Source organism: Panthera leo, chromosome A2 (assembly GCF_018350215.1).
Source record: "Panthera leo isolate Ple1 chromosome A2, P.leo_Ple1_pat1.1, whole genome shotgun sequence".
Lineage (NCBI taxonomy): Eukaryota > Metazoa > Chordata > Mammalia > Carnivora > Felidae > Panthera > Panthera leo.
Window position 1 is genome coordinate 4,465,220 of NC_056680.1, and position 17,314 is coordinate 4,482,533.

Below are 17,314 nucleotides of genomic sequence, written 5' to 3' on the forward strand. Positions count from 1 at the left end.
ACTGAATAAATAAGTAAACATATATAGTTATTCGGGGGAAGGGGCTGGAACACCGGGAGAGAAAACTTGTTTGGGGAAGAAACAAGCAGGGCAATTTAAAGGAAGATTAGACCTCAGCCCCGATCATTCATCCATTCATCCATTCACTCAACAAATAATCATATTAGTGAGCGCTGATTAAATTGTTCTTAGGTGCCAGAAACTGATCTAAACATTTTTTGTATGCTAACTCGGTTGAATCTCACATTCATTTCCCAAGAAATGCGATATGCATTTACCCCCATATTACAGATCAGGGAACTGAGGTCTGGAAAGTATGAGTGAATTTGCCCAATGCCAAACAGCTTGTAAGGCTTCAAATCCCAGCAGTCTGGTACCGAAGTCCATGCATTTGACCACTAGATGGGTGGTTTTCAAATGTTTTTGACCACAGAATCACAGCAGGAAATACATTTGACTCAAAGGCCCAGTCCACACAAACACATCATAACTAAAACAAAATTTTCAAAGCATGATACTTGAGGCAATGCTTGATCTTTTCTATTCTTTTCATTTTAATGAAAATGCTTGATGGTGACCTGCTGAATTGATTTGGCCACTGTCTAGTGGGTTGCTTCCTGCAAATAACCTGTATGATGGAGCCTTAAGCTTAGGACTGCAGGAATCAGTTCCTTTCCTTCAATTATTAATTTAGTCAAAATATGTATTGTTTGTCTACTATTTGCCAGACACCATTCTAGGTGCTAGGGACACAATTCCCAGGCTTACAGGAAAAGGGATATGACAGTAACTTGGGGGTGAGTGGGTGGGGCTTATTTTGGATAGAGTAGCCAAGGATGGCCTCTCAAGAGTGACCAACCATCCTGGATGGTTTGAGATTATGGGGTTTCCCGGGATGTGAGATTTTCAGTGCTCAATAGAGGAAGTTCCTGGACCCAACAGGAAGAGCTGGTCACCCTAGGTCTCTCTGAGAGGGTGACATTCGGGCCAATGTTGGAATAATGAGGAAGAGGGAAAGGAAATTATCAAGAATTCAAAATCCCTGGTGTGGAAACTCGTTTTAAATAAACAACAGATCACTGGGTATGGTTGGAGCTGAAGGAATGGGGAGGGCATAAGTGGGTGGGGGGTGGTGAGTCAGGGGTTGGAGGGAGTCATTTCACTTAAGGTCTGCCAGGCCATAGGAAGGGCTCCTCATCAGATTGGGAAGCCATGGGAGGGCTTTAAGCAGGAGGGAGATGGAACCAGATTTGTGACCTGTGATTTTAAAAGCTCACCACATGGGGGCCAGATTGAAGGACGCAAGACAGAGCAAGAGATCTCAGGAGACTGTTACAGTTCTCCTGGACTGTACATTTTTGGAGAACATTCTGATGGACTGGATGTGAGGAGCTGAGTGATAAAGTTTTAGGGCGTGATGGGAGGTGTCTTGTAAGCCACGTTGTACAGCCCATTCCGATGTAACTTGTGTTTTGAAAATTCAAGTCTGTCCCAACTTGATGCCGTATTGACAGTAATGTGTATGTTTTTCTTAACCATTTGACACATGTAAGACTCAGCTATCTCAAAGAAGAAATGAGGAGAAATTAGAAAGTACTTTGGAATCAGAAATATTAGGAATTAGAAAATTAGAAACTAGAGTAGTTAGAAAATACTTCGAGATGAATGAAAATGACACAACATACCAAAACTTGTGGATTCAGCTAAAGTACAGGACTATTTATAGCTATAGTCACTTATGTTAAAAAAGAGAGAAAATCTTCCACCTTAAGATGGCAAATACAAGGAAACTAAACCCAAAGCTGGCGGAAGGAAGGAGATAATAAAGATTAGAGTAGGAATGAATGGAACAGAGATGAGAAAATCAGAGAATTAAGAAGATCACAAGTTAGTCCTTTGGAGAGATCAGCAAAGCTGACAAATCTTGAACTCGACAGATTGGGATAAAAAAAAAGAGATGACTCAAATTACTCACATCAGGAGTCAAAGAGGGGACGTTACAACAAACTTTATGTAAACAGAAAACATGGTAAGGCAATACTGTGAATGACTGTATGCCAGCGAATTAGATATCCCAGATGCAATGGGCAAATTCCTAGAAAGTGACTCAAGAAGAAATAGAAAATCTGAGTGGACCTATGACAAATAGAGAAATCGCATGAGTAATCAAAAAACGTCCCACAAAGAAAAGCCTAGGACCAGATGGTGTCTCTGGTGAATTCTACCAACTATTTAAAGAAAAATTAGGGGCGGCTCAGTTGGTTGGGCATCTGGCTCTTGGTTTCGGCTCAGGTGACCTTTCGTGACCTCAAGGTTCATGAGTTCGAGCCCCACATTGGTCTCCATGCTGACGGTGCGGAGGCTGCTTGGGATTCTCTCTCTCCCCCGCTCTCTGCCCCTCCCCTGCTCGAGCGCATGCACTCTCTCTCTCAAATAAATGAATAAACTTTAAAAAAAATAAAGAAAGATTAATGTCAATCCTTCCCAGATTATTATTAAAGTCAGAAGAGTAAAGAATACTCTGTGAGGCCATTCTAACATTCTTTGAGAACTAATCAATGAGTTCAGCAAGGTTGCAGAATACAAGGTCAATATACAAAACTCAATTGTTTTTCTATACACTAGCAATGAACAGTCTGAAAATGAAATTTCTTGGGGAGCCTGGGTGGCTCACTCGGTTAAGCCTCTGACTTTGGCTCAGGTCATGATCTCACAGTCTGTGAGTTCAAGCCCCACGTCAGGCTCTCTGCTGACAGCTCAGAGCCTGGAGCCTGCTTCGGATTCTGTGTCTCCCTCTCTCTCTGCCCCTCTCCCACTCATGCTCTGTCTCTCTCTGTCTCTCAAAAAGTGAATAAACATTTAAGAAAATGAAAATTAAATTTCTTTTTTTTTAACGTTTATTATTTTTGAGAGACAGTGCAAGTGAGCGAGGGGCAGAGAGAGAGGGGGCAGAGGTTCCAAAGCAGGCTCCACTCTGACAGCAGCCAGCCTGACAGCCACGAGTTTATCACCCGAGCCAAAGTCGAACTCTCAACCAACTGAGCTACCCAGGTGCCCCTGAAAATGAAATTAAAAAAAAAAAAAAAAAGTTCTGTTTACAACAACACTAAAACGAATAAAAGACATAGGAATGAGGGGCGTCTGGGTGGCTCAGTCGGTTAAGCGTCCGACTTCGGCTCAGGCCATGATCTCACGGTTCATGGGTTCGAGCCCCACGTTGGGCTCTGCGCTGACAGCTCGGAGCCTGGAGCCTGCTTCGGATTCTGTGTCTCCCTCTCTCTCTGCCCCTTCCCCTGCTCTCTCTCTCTCTTTCTCTGTCAAAAAATAAACATTAAAAGAAAACCAAATAAAAAAATAAAACATAACAATCTTCCTGCTGAAAGCCTTGAAGTGTCTTCGGACATGAAATCCATGAATGTGAGGTCCCAGCACACATCCCGGGTCCTCTCTTTCCTGACATCACTCCAGCCCTGGCTGCTCCCTCTACAGCACGGGGGGTGGGGGGCAGAGGGGAGGCCTTCCCCCAGGCGGTAAGACTCCCCAGGGCCCCGGTGCGGAACTGGACGCAGCCAGCCAGGCACGTGGTGGGAGCTGGTGTGTGCGATGCCCCCCTGGGCACCCTCCCCGGCATGGCTAAGTCCCCTGCACCGAGCTGGCGCAGTCATGAATGGGGGAGAGGAGGCTACGAGCATCTGACGGGTCGAAGGTGGGGACGCCACTCCACACCCGGCACACATGGGACGGCCCTGGTCCGGAGAATGATCCGGCACCAATGTCAAGCGCTGAGGCTCAGGAGCCCTGCTCTAGAATCGAACCCGGAGCACAGCTGTTCCTTTACTAAATCGCTGTTGAATAAACGGGTGGTAGGACAGCACATGTGCAGGAATCTCGCCCAAATCTTTCTTTTTTTTTTTTTACAATTTCTTTTTTTTTTTTTTTTTTAATTTTTTTTTTTTTAACGTTTATTTATTTTTGAGACAGAGAGAGACAGAGCGTGAACGGGGGAGGGTCACAGAGAGAGGGAGACACAGAATCTGAAACAGGCTCCAGGCTCTGAGCTGTCAGCACAGAGCCCGACGCGGGGCTCGAACCCACAGACCGTGAGATCATGACCTGAGCCGAAGTCGGACGCTTAACCGACCGAGCCACCCAGGCGCCCCCCAAATCTTTCTTTTTAAAGAGTTTTTAAAACTTGAGATAAAATATACATGAAATTTACCAGTTTAGCCGTTTTTCATGTACAGTCCAGTGGCATCCGGGACACTCACACTGTCGTGCAGCCACCCCCACCATCCGTCTCCAGAACTTTCCATCTCCCCAACCTGAGACTCTGTCCCCATGAAACACGGACTCCCCACCCCCGCCCCCACCATCTACTCTCTGTCTTTGTGGACGCGACTCCCCCTGTGCGTGGGGCCACACAGGTTGTGTCCTTCTGTGTCTGGCTTCCCTCTCTGAGTGTAATGTCCCCAGGGTCCGTCTGTGATGCAGCAGGTGTCAGGATGGCCTGAGGCGGAATCATATTCCAGTGTGTGGACAGACCACGTTGCGTTCATCCTTCGTCCACGGATGGACACACAGGTCGCCCCACTTCTTGGCTACTGTGAACAAAGCTGCCGAGGAAGCGGGTGTCGCAAACATCTCCAGAGACCCTGCTTTCCATTCTTTCGTTGCTCGAATCTCTTAAGGTGAGATGGGCGGAGACTGTGAAGCGGTTCTCCCACGAGCGGAATGTCAGAGGAAGAGAATGCAATTCTGTGCTGATAGGAAGGGTTTGAACCCTCTGACTCCAACCCAGGAAACACACACAGGAGTTGCTCCCAGATCCACCCGTGGCTTTCCCACGGATCGTGCAATCGCCCGATCCCCTGCCCAAGCGGTGGTTACGGATCGCGTCCGGGCAGGGGGCACGTGTGAACTTCCTGCAGGCAACTTCACCTCAGGACTGAACCTTCTGTTCCGTCACTCCTTGCTTCCCAGGATCCCTATGCAGGCCCAAGTGATCCCTTACCAAAGGAGCGCCAGGCCCCTGCTCTCACCGGGCATCGGGGACAGCCATGGAGGAGAGGGATTGGCCTCTGCTCCTCAATGGACCAAGGAGAGGCTGACATTTCCCCTCGTGCCCTCCGCTTACAGTCGGTTCCCGAGAGAAAGTGTTGCCTGCTTAGAGAAGCCACTCGGACCACACCCTGCTCTCCCGAGGACCACGCAGGGCACGGTTTAAAGGGAAAATGGCAGAACCAGAGTCTGCAGCATGGGAAGCCACAGGACCAGAAAAGCCGGTGGCGGTGGAGGGAATGGGATGCATTCCTGCTTGCTTTGTCCTCTCAACGAAAGGTCCAGGGCCAATGACATCAAGGAGGCGTCATTCACAGGCTGTGGCCAACACATCCTGGCTTCCCTGGGACTTTCCCGCTGTTTAAACGGAAAACCTCAACCCAGTTCTCCTATGACCCAGCAACCCTACTAGGTAAATGCCCAAAGGGACGGGAAACATTCGTCCACACCAAAACTGGTCCACGAGTGTCTGTGGCAGATTACGCACAAGGGCCAAAACGTGGCAAGGACCCAGATGGCCACCGGCGGCTGAACGGATGAAGCAAACGGGGTGTAGTTACACAGTGGACTAGGATGCAGCCAGAACGAGAGAAGCGGTGACACGCGGAGACAAACCCGGGACACACGACGCTCAGTGAGAGAAACCAGACACAAGAGGCCGCGAGAGGTGGGATCCCGTGCCCGCGAGACATCGGATTAGCGGCTGGCAGGGACCCGGAGAGGGGGAATTGAGGGCCTGTGTAACGGGGTCAGATGTTGGGGGTTTCCTTCCGGGGTAGTGAAAATGTTCTGGAATTAAGCGATGGGAATGAGCACGTGACACTTCAAATATGCTAAAACCACCAGCTTGCACACTTTAATGCGATGGCGTTTATGTTATGTGGATTATATCTGAGCAATGATTTTTTAAATGTTTTTTTTTAATTTTTTTTTAATGTTTATTTATTTTTGAGACTGAGAGAGACAGAGCATGAACAGGGGAGGGGCAGAGAGAGAGGGAGACACAGAATCCGAAGCAGGCTCCAGTCTCTGAGCTGTCGGCACAGAGCCTGACGCGGGGCTTGAACTCACGGACCGCGAGATCATGACCTGAGCCGAAGTCGGACGCCCAACCGACTGAGCCACCCAGGCGCCCCTGGTTTTTTTTTTAAAAACCTGAAAGGTCCAGGTCCCCGGGAACACTCCAGGTGCCGTAACTCAGGGATAGGGTTGCAAACAGATTGATATTTTTTTTCAACATTTTTTTATTTATTTATTTATTTTTGGGACAGAGAGAGACAGAGCATGAACGGGGGAGGGGCAGAGAGAGAGGGAGACACAGAATCGGAAGCAGGCTCCAGGCTCTGAGCCATCAACCCAGAGCCCGACGCGGGGCTCGAACTCACGGACCGCGAGATCGTGACCTGGCTGAAGTCGGACGCTTAACCGACTGCGCCACCCAGGCGCCCCATCAAACAGATTGATATTGACGCGAGTCCCTGCTCCCCTTTGCTCAGCCCTGGCCTTGGTGACTGCCACCAGAGGCTCCTTGGAGAAAGCTCACGGAGCTAATAAACCACAGAGCCGGTGGGGGCGGGTGGTACGCATGTGCTCGGCCTCTGCTCAGGACGTCTCGTGGCTCTTCTGCAGCCTGCTTGCTTATGGACAGAACATTCCTGGAAGAGAGTGAGCATCCTCAGGGAACATACACACGAGGAGAAAGGCTGAGCTTTTCTCCATAGAGCTTTTCGTACTGTTGAGGCCGTCTGCATGTCTGTGTGTCTGTATTTCCAAGCACAAACATTACTATTCCAATCAGATTTGGGTTTTTTTTGGCGGGGGGGAGGGGGGAGGGTGTAAAAAAAAAAAAAAAACCCGAAAGCAGAATAAAACGAAAAGATAGCTTTGGCTGAAAGATCAAATAAAAATTAAATTTAAAAAAAAGTTTCACCACATGTTTACAAGAAAAGAATTAACCAGTAAAACCACAGGACCACCAAAAATGAGTTTTGAGTCCAAGAATGGTATGAAATACATCCCTCTGGGAGCTTTCCAAATCTCCTTGAAAGGATTTCCCCTCGGTGGTTGTTAAAACTTTTTTTTTTTTTCCCTCCCAGAAGGGCTTCTTCCTAATTGACTGTTTTTATTTAACTAATGGCTGTTAATTAACCAGTGCTATTAGGACTTTAAAGACCATTTAGGAATTGGTGGGGGGAAGGTTTTAAAAGCCACTTTTTTGGCACAGACCTGAGCATCTGATCCTTTCAAGGGTGGCACAAAAGGACAATTTCCATAATGATGCAGCTTCTGAATCGTGCATTTTGTGTGGAAAACACCTGTGTGCCACCAAGATCCTTATTTTTCTCATGGCTTTCTGGCCACTGGCTGCCACATTTCTCCGCGATACTGAATCATTTCCATAGCAAACTGCTGTGACCTCGGACAGCCTTCGCAAGGGCTGGCTGAATCCACGTCAAGCACATTTTTTTCCCCTTAAATCCCATTTTTTTCAGTCTTAACCACTTCTAGGCAACCAGGAAGCAGGGGAACAGAATGGCCGTGCCAACGTTCCATATTGCCTGAGAATGACAGGGCAAAGGGGAGGAGAGAGGATAGAAAGAGGCATGGAAGGGTTTTAGAAAGCGGGCAAGAGAAACAGTTCGGTGACAAAAGCTGTCAAAAATTCTTCTTCATTTGATTTACTTTTATTTTTTAATGCTTATTTATTTTTGAGAGAGAGAGAGAGAGAGAGAGACAGAGTGTGAGCGGGGGAGGGGCAGAGAGAGAGGGAGACACAGAATCCCAAGCAGGCTCCAGACTCTGAGCTATCAGCACAGAGCCCAATGTGGGGCTCGAACTCACAAACTGTGAGTGAGATCATGACCTGAGCCGAAGTCGGACGCCCAACCGACTGAGCCACCCAGGCACCCCAAATGTTTATTTAATTTTGAGAGAGAGAGAGACAGAGAGAGAATGAGTGGGGGAGGGGCAGAGAGAGAGGGAGACACAGAATCGGAAGCAGGCTCCAGGCTCCGAGCTGTCAGTACAGAGCCCGATGCGGGGCTCGAACTCACAAACCGTGAGATCATGACCTGAGCCGAAGTCGGATGTTCAACCGACTGAGCCACCCAGGTGCCCCCAAAATTCTTTTTTAAAAAACATTTATTTATTTATTTTGAGAGAGAGCGTGCGCAAGCTGGGGAGGGGCGGGGGGCGGGGGGAGACGGAGAATCCCAAGGAGTCTGACTGAGCCACCCAGGTGCCCCTTGGGTGAATAACTTTTTAAATTAACCTCCATGCTTGTAATCACTAACTCCCATTTCCGATGGACAAATTTGGCTAATGGTCTTTTCAAATTGTTTGAGAATGTTATGAAATTAAAAAAAAAAAAGCGTTTTACACTTCTCTTTTTTCCTGGGCTATAACTTATGTACCTCAAAGCGAACGGTTGTTCATTTTTTACCTATGTGTAACTTTTTACACGTGTGTGGACCTTTGTCCCCGGAACACTGCCAGCCCTCGCGTCCTTTCCCAGTTAACACCTCTGCGCCCATGATTCTGACTTGTGCCGCCACACGGCTTTTGCTCATTCTCGACTTCACGATGACGGGAGTACACAGAATGGACTCTCTTGTGCCTGATTCTTTGCGTAAAATTGTGTCTGTGAGATTCACTCCTACTGTTGAGTCATCATTTATTCACCCTAAAAAATACTGGTGAGTAGTATTGCATTGTATGAATACACCAGGATTTAGCGATCTACTCCCCTGTTGATGGGCATTTGGATGGGTCCCAGTTTCCTCCAACTCTTTTTTCTTAAATTAATTTATTTATTTGAGAGAGAGACAAAGAGAGAACAGGGGAGGGGCAGAGAGAGAGGAGAGAAAGAGAATCCCAAAGCAGGCTCCACACTGTCGGTGCAGAGCCCGATGCAGGGCTCGAACTCATGACCCGTAAGATCATGACCTGAACTGAAATCAAGAGTCCGATGCCCAACCAAATGAGCCACCCAGGTGCCCTGTCCTCCAATTCTTGATAGGCACAACTGGCAAGAAACTTTGTATGCAAACACAGTTGATAAGAAATGACAAACAGGGGCGCCTGGGTGGCTCGGTCGCTAAAGCGTCCAACTCATCATATAGGCTCAGGTCATGATCCCAGGGTTGCGGGATCGAGCCCCACGCCTTGGGGCTTGGGATTTTCTCTCTCTCTCTCTCTCTCTCTCTCTCTCTCTCTGTCTCTGCACCTCCCCCTTTCACCCTCTCTTGCTGTCTCTCAAAATAAATAAACAGTAAAAAAAAAAAAGAAATGACAACTTTTGTAAGTTGTGCCACAGGTAAAATTATAGTTGACAGGTGATAGGAATTATTTTACAAGCCATTCACAAATTATGAAAAGTGACATTATGTGGGGACGGGGGCCTTTGCCGGGAGATATCTCTACTGGGAGCCCCCCTCCGGCTCCTGCCATAAGGACACTAGTCATTGAATTTAGGACTCACCCAAATCCAGCATGACCTCATCCCCCATAAGAACAGACAGGAAGAATGGCACTGAGTGGAGGGTGGGCTCAGAGTCCAAGATTCCCAGGAGGGAAAAGAAAGAACTGATGTATTGCCCTATATCAGGGGTTGGCAAACTTTTTCTCTCGGGGCCAGATAGCAAACATTTTTGGCTTCGGGGGTCCTATGGTCTCTGTCGCAACTACGCATCTTTGTTGTTACAGCACAAAAAGTAGCCAGAGACAAGAAATACATGAACAGGCATGACTACGTGCCAATAAAACTTGATTTGTGAGAACAGGCAGAAGGCCGGACTTGGCCTAATGGTTGCAGTTTGCCAATCTTTGTCCTGTGTGTTCAAGCACGTGGCAAAACGAAAGGACAAAACAAAACAAAACTACCAGTAGGCTTAAGGCAAACATGATGGAAAAAATATTAAAGCGCGTGGGAAATCGTCTGAGAGCAAGGCCGAAAGAGGAAGTCAAAAAAGACAATGTCTGAAAGTAAGGTTAATACCAGGGGAAAGAATCAGTGTTGAAAGGGATTTGAGTAGCAGAGACAGCACAAGGGGCTGTTACTTCGGGATAAACCTTTCTCATCTTTTTGATACTGGAACAACAGGGAAACAATGTATAAATTAAAACCACCACGGCGGGGAGTCCCGTCTGGACAGTCCGTCTCCGCTGCCTGGAAGGTAGAGAGAGATGTGGAAGCTCCCACCAGGGGGAGCTGTGACAAAACGCAACGACTTTTCTCTGGAAAAAGTAAAACTGAAAATCACCAAGGCTGGTCTACAGCAGAGAATGCCAAAGCGCCACGCGGTGGGCCAAATCCGGCCCTCAACCTGCGGGCTTTGTTTCTGTTTTGTTTTGTTTTGTTTTGTCTTGTTATTTCATCCTATTTTTTTTATTGAGATATAACTGACATATAACATTAGTTTCAGATGTACAACACAATTCTATTTGCATATACTGCAAAGTGATCACAAATCCTGTTACCATCATTGTAGGTACTTAGAATTTTTTTTCTTGGGGTGACAACTTTTAAGATCTGTTCTCTTAGCAACTTCCTTTTTTTTTTTTTTAAATATATACTTGTTTATTTTCATAGAGAGAAACAGAATGTGTGTGTGCGGGGGAGGGGCAGAGAGAGAGGGAGACACAGAATCCGAAGCGGGCTCCAGGCTCTGAGCCGTCAGCACGGAGCCCGTCGCGGGGCTCGAACTCACAAACTGTGAGATCATGACCTGAGCCGAAGTTGGATGCTTAACTGACTGAGCCACCCAGGTGCCTCTAGGAATTAATTTAAATATAAAAAAGTAACGGGTTAGCCGCCCCCCCCCCCCCCACCAAATACTAAATTGACTCAATACAGGGATAGGGGAAAAAGGATATATGTTTTAAATTTTTGACAAACACAGTCAAGTTTTTCTTCAACAGAGTTGTACTGATGCATTGCTACCAACAGTATGTGAGCCTCACGAACGAGGTTCAGACTTTTGTCTTGAGAAATTGGGGCTAATTACTTAGCTAGATAACTTACACCCATCATAAACTGCTAACTTCTAATCAGCCCAGAACTCTCATATGAAGATTATAGCAGTTAGCATTTGACCTGTATCTAAAAGAAAATCTAACCGAAGCAGGTTTTAAAATAGGGGCTTGGGGCACCTGCGCCACTCTTGGTCTCAGGGTTATGAGTTCAAACCCCACAGTGGGCGTTGGGATTATTTAAAAATAAAACCTTTAAAAAACTGGAGTTACTTTTTTCTCACCAGAGGGGAAATCGACATGTAAATGGATGCTGGCATTGATTCAGCTACTCACTGTTGCCATCAAGGTTCCAGGACCTTAATGTCTTAAGCTGCTGGCTTCTTTCTTGTGCCCCTTAACCGTCGCTTCATGATTGCAAAATGGCTGCCATGGCTCCATACAGTACATCTCCGTTCCAGAAGAAAAGAATGGAGGGAGAAACCTCAGTGATCTTTCCTTTCCTGCTTGTCCTTAAAAAAAAAAAAAAAATTTTTTTTTTTACATTTATTTATTTTTGAGAGATAGAGTGAGACAGAGCACAAGCAGAGGAGGGGCAGAGAGAGGAGACACAGAATCGGAAGCAGGCTCCAGGCTCTGAGCAAGAGTTCAGCACAGAGCCCCACGCGGGGCTCCAACCCACGAACCGTGAAGTCATGACCTGAGCCGAGGTCGGACACTTAACCGACTGAGCCACCCAGGCGCCCCTCCTGCTTGTCCTTTAAAGCAGATGTGCTGGCAGAGACTGACTTGCCCTTGTGTTTTATTGGTCAAGATGGTCATGCAGCACTTGCCGCTGTGCAGGAGTCTGGGAAAGGGGATTTTGCTTTTCCACCCTTTCTGGGGCTGGAAATGGCTGTACATACAGTCTACTACCATCATCATATTAAGAGAGGTTAAGGTCCACTTCAGCTCCCAGAACAACCAGTCACAGACATGAACTGGGTTAATAAATAGGATGCAGGGCTGGGGTGAGGGGAGAAAATTTAAGGAGAAGCCAAAACAAAAACAAAAACAAGGCAACACTCAAACAACCAGCCACCAAGATGAACAGCACTTTAATGCAGTAGGTTAAAGAAACAAGACGAATGCCAAAAATCCACGATGAACAAACCGCCAACGTTTTCAATACAGACAGGATCCGACAGGGCCAGGACTAGAGGGCTGTGAGCTGTGCATGTGCAGGGTCAGGTCCTTGCTAAATGTCTGGAGGACGAGCCCAGACACCCCTAGGAAGAATTTCCATGTCGGCCAGGACAGAGCGAGGCTCAGAGAAGTGATGTGGGTCTAGAACTGGCATTCTCAAACGCCCTGCCTCTGACCGGCTGTGCGCCCCTGGGCAAATTACTTAGCCTCTCTGATTTCCCATCAGTAAAGTCAGGGACGGTTCTCCCACAGTGCAGCTACTAGGCCGTATTGAGGAAGCGCTGCTCAGGTCTGGGGGCCACAACTCAAAGACTCTCTGAGAGTCCAGATGTTCTGTGAAGAGCTGGGACAGAGCAGAGTTACGGGGCTGGGCAGGACTTGCGTCCCTCTGCCACTTGCTTCCTGTGTGACCTCAGCCAAGTGGCTTGGCCTCTCTGACCTTTCGTGGCTCTAATGGGGTGCATTCTGAGTATAAATCATGCCACAGGGTCAGAATAACCTATTTATTAAAAAAATTTGAATTGAGGGGGGCACCTGGGTGGCTCAAAGTGTCTGACTGGCTCAGGTCATGATCTCACGGTTCGTGGGTCCGAGCCTGCCTCGGATCCCGTGTCTCCCCCTCTTTCTCTCTGCCCCTCCCCAACTTGTGCTCTCTCTCTCTCAAAAATAAATAAACATTAAAAGAATCTTAATTGAGGAAAAATTCACATGAGATGAGCCATTAACCAGCTTAAAGTGGACAACCCAGTGGCATTGAGTACATTCACAATGTTATGCAGCCACCACCCCCAGTTCTAAGACATTCCCATCGCTGCAAGGGTAGACTCTATCCATCGGCAGTCGCTCCCCATCCCCCCCGTCCCCAGCCCCTTGCAACCTCTGTTGCACTTTCTGTCCCTGCGAACTTGCCTATCCATGAATGCCATGTCCCGTCCGTTAAAGGCATGATCCCAAAGTGGCCTCCATCACTTCTGTCCACATACCACGGCTCAAGATTTAGCCAGATGACCACATGCGTCAAGGGTCTTGGGAAACACAGTCTTTAGCTGAGGGGTCTGGAGAAGCAGCAGCCTAGTGGATATTGGTGGGCATTGGCTCTCCCAGCCACAGCTGCCCCAGTACTCGGTGAACACTGGTCAGCTGCAGACCTGAACCACCCAGGAGGCTCCGGAGACAATGGAACCCTCCTGTCCCTTCTTCTCAGCAGGGCAGAATATTTGGTTGATAAATCTTTATGTATTGAGCAGCTACTCTGTGCCCTCCCAGGGAAGCAGCAATGAGTGAAACGGACGTAGAGAAGGGGAGGCTGACTGAAGATCCATAATGTAGGGCAGAGTAATAGAAAGTGGCGGGATTGGGGCGCCTGGGTGGCTCGGTTGGTTAAGCGTCTGACTTCGGCTCAGGTCATGATCTCGCGGTCCGTGAGTTCGAGCCCCGCGTCGGGCTCTGTGCTGACAGCTCAGAGCCGGGAGCCTGTTTCAGATTCTGTGTCTCCCTCTCTCTCTGACCTTCCCCCGTTCATGCTCTGTCACTCTCTGTCTCAAAAATAAATAAACGTTAAAAAAATAAAATTAAAAAAAAAAAAGAAAGTGGCGGGATCCTGTCTCCACTTGGGGAACCTCTCCTGACCTCCCCACGTCAGGTTCCTCATCAAAACCACTTGGCACTCTGTGGGTCTCTGCATTATTGTTAAGTTTGCATTCATTTGCACAATTCTAGGTTTTCCAACTGTTTTCCTGAACAGAGTTCATCCAGTTTTGGTCCTCTTTGTGTCCCCAGCATCTAACACGATGCACAGTGTAAGTGCTGTGGCTTTGTAGCTTTGTATCAATTCCACAAATTCCACTGCAGAAATGAGGTACCTGCACATATGCACGCACGAACCAGTGAATGAGTGAAACGAGAACAACAATCCTCCTGCCCCAGCAGCAGTCTCCTCCAGGAGTGGGGGTGGGGTGGGGAGGCAAGGACAGCCAGTGATGTCACAAGAGGTGGCAGGGATGGAAGGTTCTGGAAGGTTGAATGAGGTAGAAGGCTGTTGGGAGAGGAATACGGACCACCTTCCTGCTTCTCGTCACCACGACCATCCTGGCTGGACCCAGACAGTGACGAGGGCTGGCAAGGGGCAGCACATGTCCAGATTTCCAGGAGGGGCAACCTGTTTATCATCTTTTCAGAAGAAAACACTTTGACTGCCCAGATGTTTCAGTGACCAAAGACATGTTGCGATGGCCAGGGCTCATGACAAGTGGCAGGTGACAGTGATATGGGAGAGGAGCATGTGGGGGTCCTTTGGGATTCAGTGTCTCGTTGTCATTCAGCAGGAGGCACACATTTTGACCTTGAGCTAGACTCTCAGTATCCTTATCTGTGTTGCATTTTCTCATTGATTGTGCTGGTGCACAAAAACAGCTATTGATCTTTGAATATTGATAACCTTATAGAAATTTTTATTTCTAATAGCTTTTCAGTTTATTGGATAGTCTAGCAGTCAATCGTATTAGGTGCAAAATGACAATGCTGTCTGTTCCCGATCTATATCCCCTTCATTTATTTTTCTTATCTTATTGCATTGACTAAGAACCTTCAGATCAATGCTGAATAGCAGCAGTGACAGCTGACATCTTTGTCTTATTCCTTACTTCTTAGAAATTCTTCCAGTGCTTTCATTGCTGTTATTAAGTACAATATTTATTGCATGCTTCTGCTAGTTAAGGAAATGTCTTCCATTTCTTATTTGTTAAGGATTTTCATAAAAAATAGTATTTCATCAAATTCTATCTTGAGGAGATCATGTTTTTCCACCCCTTGTCCCTTAAATGCAGAAATTCACGTTGACAGATGTTTAATGTTGAATAATTTTTGCAGTTACAATAAATCCTGTGTGACCTTTTAAAATTGTGAAGCGTCTTGCATATAAAATAACATGAAAAACATATCTGAAAGTTTACTTATACTTTTTTTAATCCAGAGGTGCTCTTGTCATGTTATGGGTGTGAATTATTTCTTGGTATATGATCCAAGCAAATATCTTATCCCCAGTGACTTGTCTTGACTTCCTGTTTTCTGATGTTTCAATAAGTAGACATTCTTCATCTGGTCAAAATTCTTTTAACACATGGCTGGATTTGACCTTAGCTTGGTTGTAGACTCCTACCCATCTCCATGTACCAGCTGCTCATGAATGAACGAGTGCTCCCAAGATGAAGAAGAAAAAATTATGCTGTGACCACAGGCAAAGTAACCTTGCTGTGTTCTATTTGTAAAGTGGGGATAACAGTTAATAATAGTAACTACCTCCTAGGATTATTGTGAAGACTAAATGAGTTAATGTGTGTAAAACTTTCAGAACAGTACTTGGTGCACAGGAAAGATCCTTCTGTTACTTTCTGTGACTGCTGTTGCTGTTTTGTATTAAATGCAGTCTTGGTCTTAACAGGACTGCTGGTTTTACCAGGATCCTCTCAGCCCAGGAGCACAAGGAAATGACTCAGGGTATGGCTCCCATATTACTTTCGTGTATAGAAAACACTCGAATTGTGCTTGCCACCTGCACCTTGTAACTGCCTTGTCTTGTCCAGGGTTTCTCAATGTTGGCACTGTTGACCTTCGGGGTCAGAGAACTCTTAGTCGTGAGGGGCTATCCTGGGCATGGCAGGGCATTGAGCAGCATCTTCTACTTCTGCCCACTAGACCCCAGTAGCATTCCCTAATTGTGACTCCCAAAATGTCTCCAGACACTGCCAGGTGTCCCCAGGGGCCCAGAATGGCCCTTGGTTACGAACCACAGGTCTCCTGAATCGGTATATTTAGATATAGACTCACTTGCCTAATATTGAGTGAACCCCTTTCGTGTGTCAGGCACTGTGTTACATGTTAGGGATATAATGATCCACAAGATACACACACACACACACACACACACACACACACACACACACACCCCTACCTAGTGACAAACCTAGATTATGCAATAAAGGGAAAGAGACGGTGGGATTAGAGGGTGTAGGGTCTAGCCCAGCCTGAGATAACCTAGGATATTCCCCTTAAGAAAAGACTCATAAGCAGAGGCTGAGTTTGGGGAGAGATTGATAGATGAGGATTAGGGAGAACAGTGTTTTTAGCATAAGGGACAGCAGGTGCAGAATGTGGGGACCTATTTGCAAGACTAAGCTGATGGGAGTTTGCTGATGGGTCGGATGTGGGGAAGGAGACGGACACGGTGGGGGGAAGGGGGGAGAGGGCGGGAGGGAGGAGAGGAGACAGAAGCAAGGAAGGGAGAAGGGAGAAAAGAGAGGTGGGAGAGACAAAGCAGGGGAGGGAGGGAGGTAAGATGGTTAGGTGATGGGTAGATGGATGAATGGATGAGTGGATGGAAAGATGGATGGAAAGAGGGAAAGATGGATGGATAGATGGATGGAATGATGGAGTGAATGGGATGATAGAAAGAGCAATGGAGGCAAAAGTGTAGGAACTCAAGGGTGGATCAAGGGTGACCCTAAGATTCTGGGCCACACCCTCCTGGTCCGGGCCTGGGTCCAAGGCCCTTCTGGTTTCCTCTTTTGTGGCACATTTTACAATTGTCTTTATGTGGGTGTTCACAGCTTCATCCAGATTCTTTGGCTATTTGCTTTGTCCCACAGATTGATGTACTCCGTGTGTGTAAATGCCACAGAGACTCACTTAAGTTCATGTTGCCATGTGCCTTTTTAGCTACCTGTTTTCACTGAAATACAAAGCCAGTGCCTGCTAGTGTGGAACGGTGTGCAGGCTACAGGGCTACATTTGCCTGACCGTGTACCGTCAGGTTCTCGTCTGCCATGTCCCTGGTTCTTGTAGAACATTAACCGCAGATCTAGAAGGTAGAACGGCTTGATTCTTGCATGAAGTAGAATGTCTGTCATGGACAAGATAATACAATTTTCTTTCTTGGAAACTGCCAACACATCGTTTTCAATCAATGTCAGCCAGCAATTTTGGCTTCCAAGGGGACAGTTGATGACGTCTGCAGACGTCTTTGATTGGGACAAAATGGCATACCGGATTTGTGGTGTTAACTACATGCTTAGGGGAATCTGATTAAGGAAACGTGTGTGGCCAA

The 17,314-nt window shown here is 47.1% G+C and overlaps 1 protein-coding gene and 1 long non-coding RNA gene across 8 annotated transcripts in view; one reads left to right on the forward strand and one right to left on the reverse strand.

Annotated features, from left to right (window-relative positions):
- Positions 1-6,515: 6,515 nt before the first annotated feature.
- Positions 6,516-14,169, reverse strand: LOC122213839. The gene is made up of 3 exons (XR_006199649.1): positions 14,076-14,169; positions 11,365-11,540; positions 6,516-6,713 (listed from the first exon to the last, which is right to left on the reverse strand). It is a non-coding gene; the product is annotated as an uncharacterized LOC122213839 (long non-coding RNA).
- A 79-nt stretch (positions 14,170-14,248) lies between these two features.
- The window catches only part of LOC122213827 (long-chain-fatty-acid--CoA ligase ACSBG2-like), a 34,465-nt gene continuing 31,399 nt past the window's right edge, over positions 14,249-17,314 (forward strand). For 5 of the 7 annotated variants that reach the window (XM_042928155.1, XM_042928152.1, XM_042928151.1 and 2 more), the window contains exon 1: positions 14,250-14,468. In XM_042928155.1, coding sequence (XP_042784089.1) covers positions 14,434-14,468 — 35 coding nt within the window. In that variant the 5' untranslated portion in view covers positions 14,250-14,433. Of the gene's footprint in view, positions 14,469-17,314 lie in introns of all 7 variants that reach the window. The other 2 variants (XM_042928156.1, XM_042928157.1) reach the window with 1 other exon arrangement.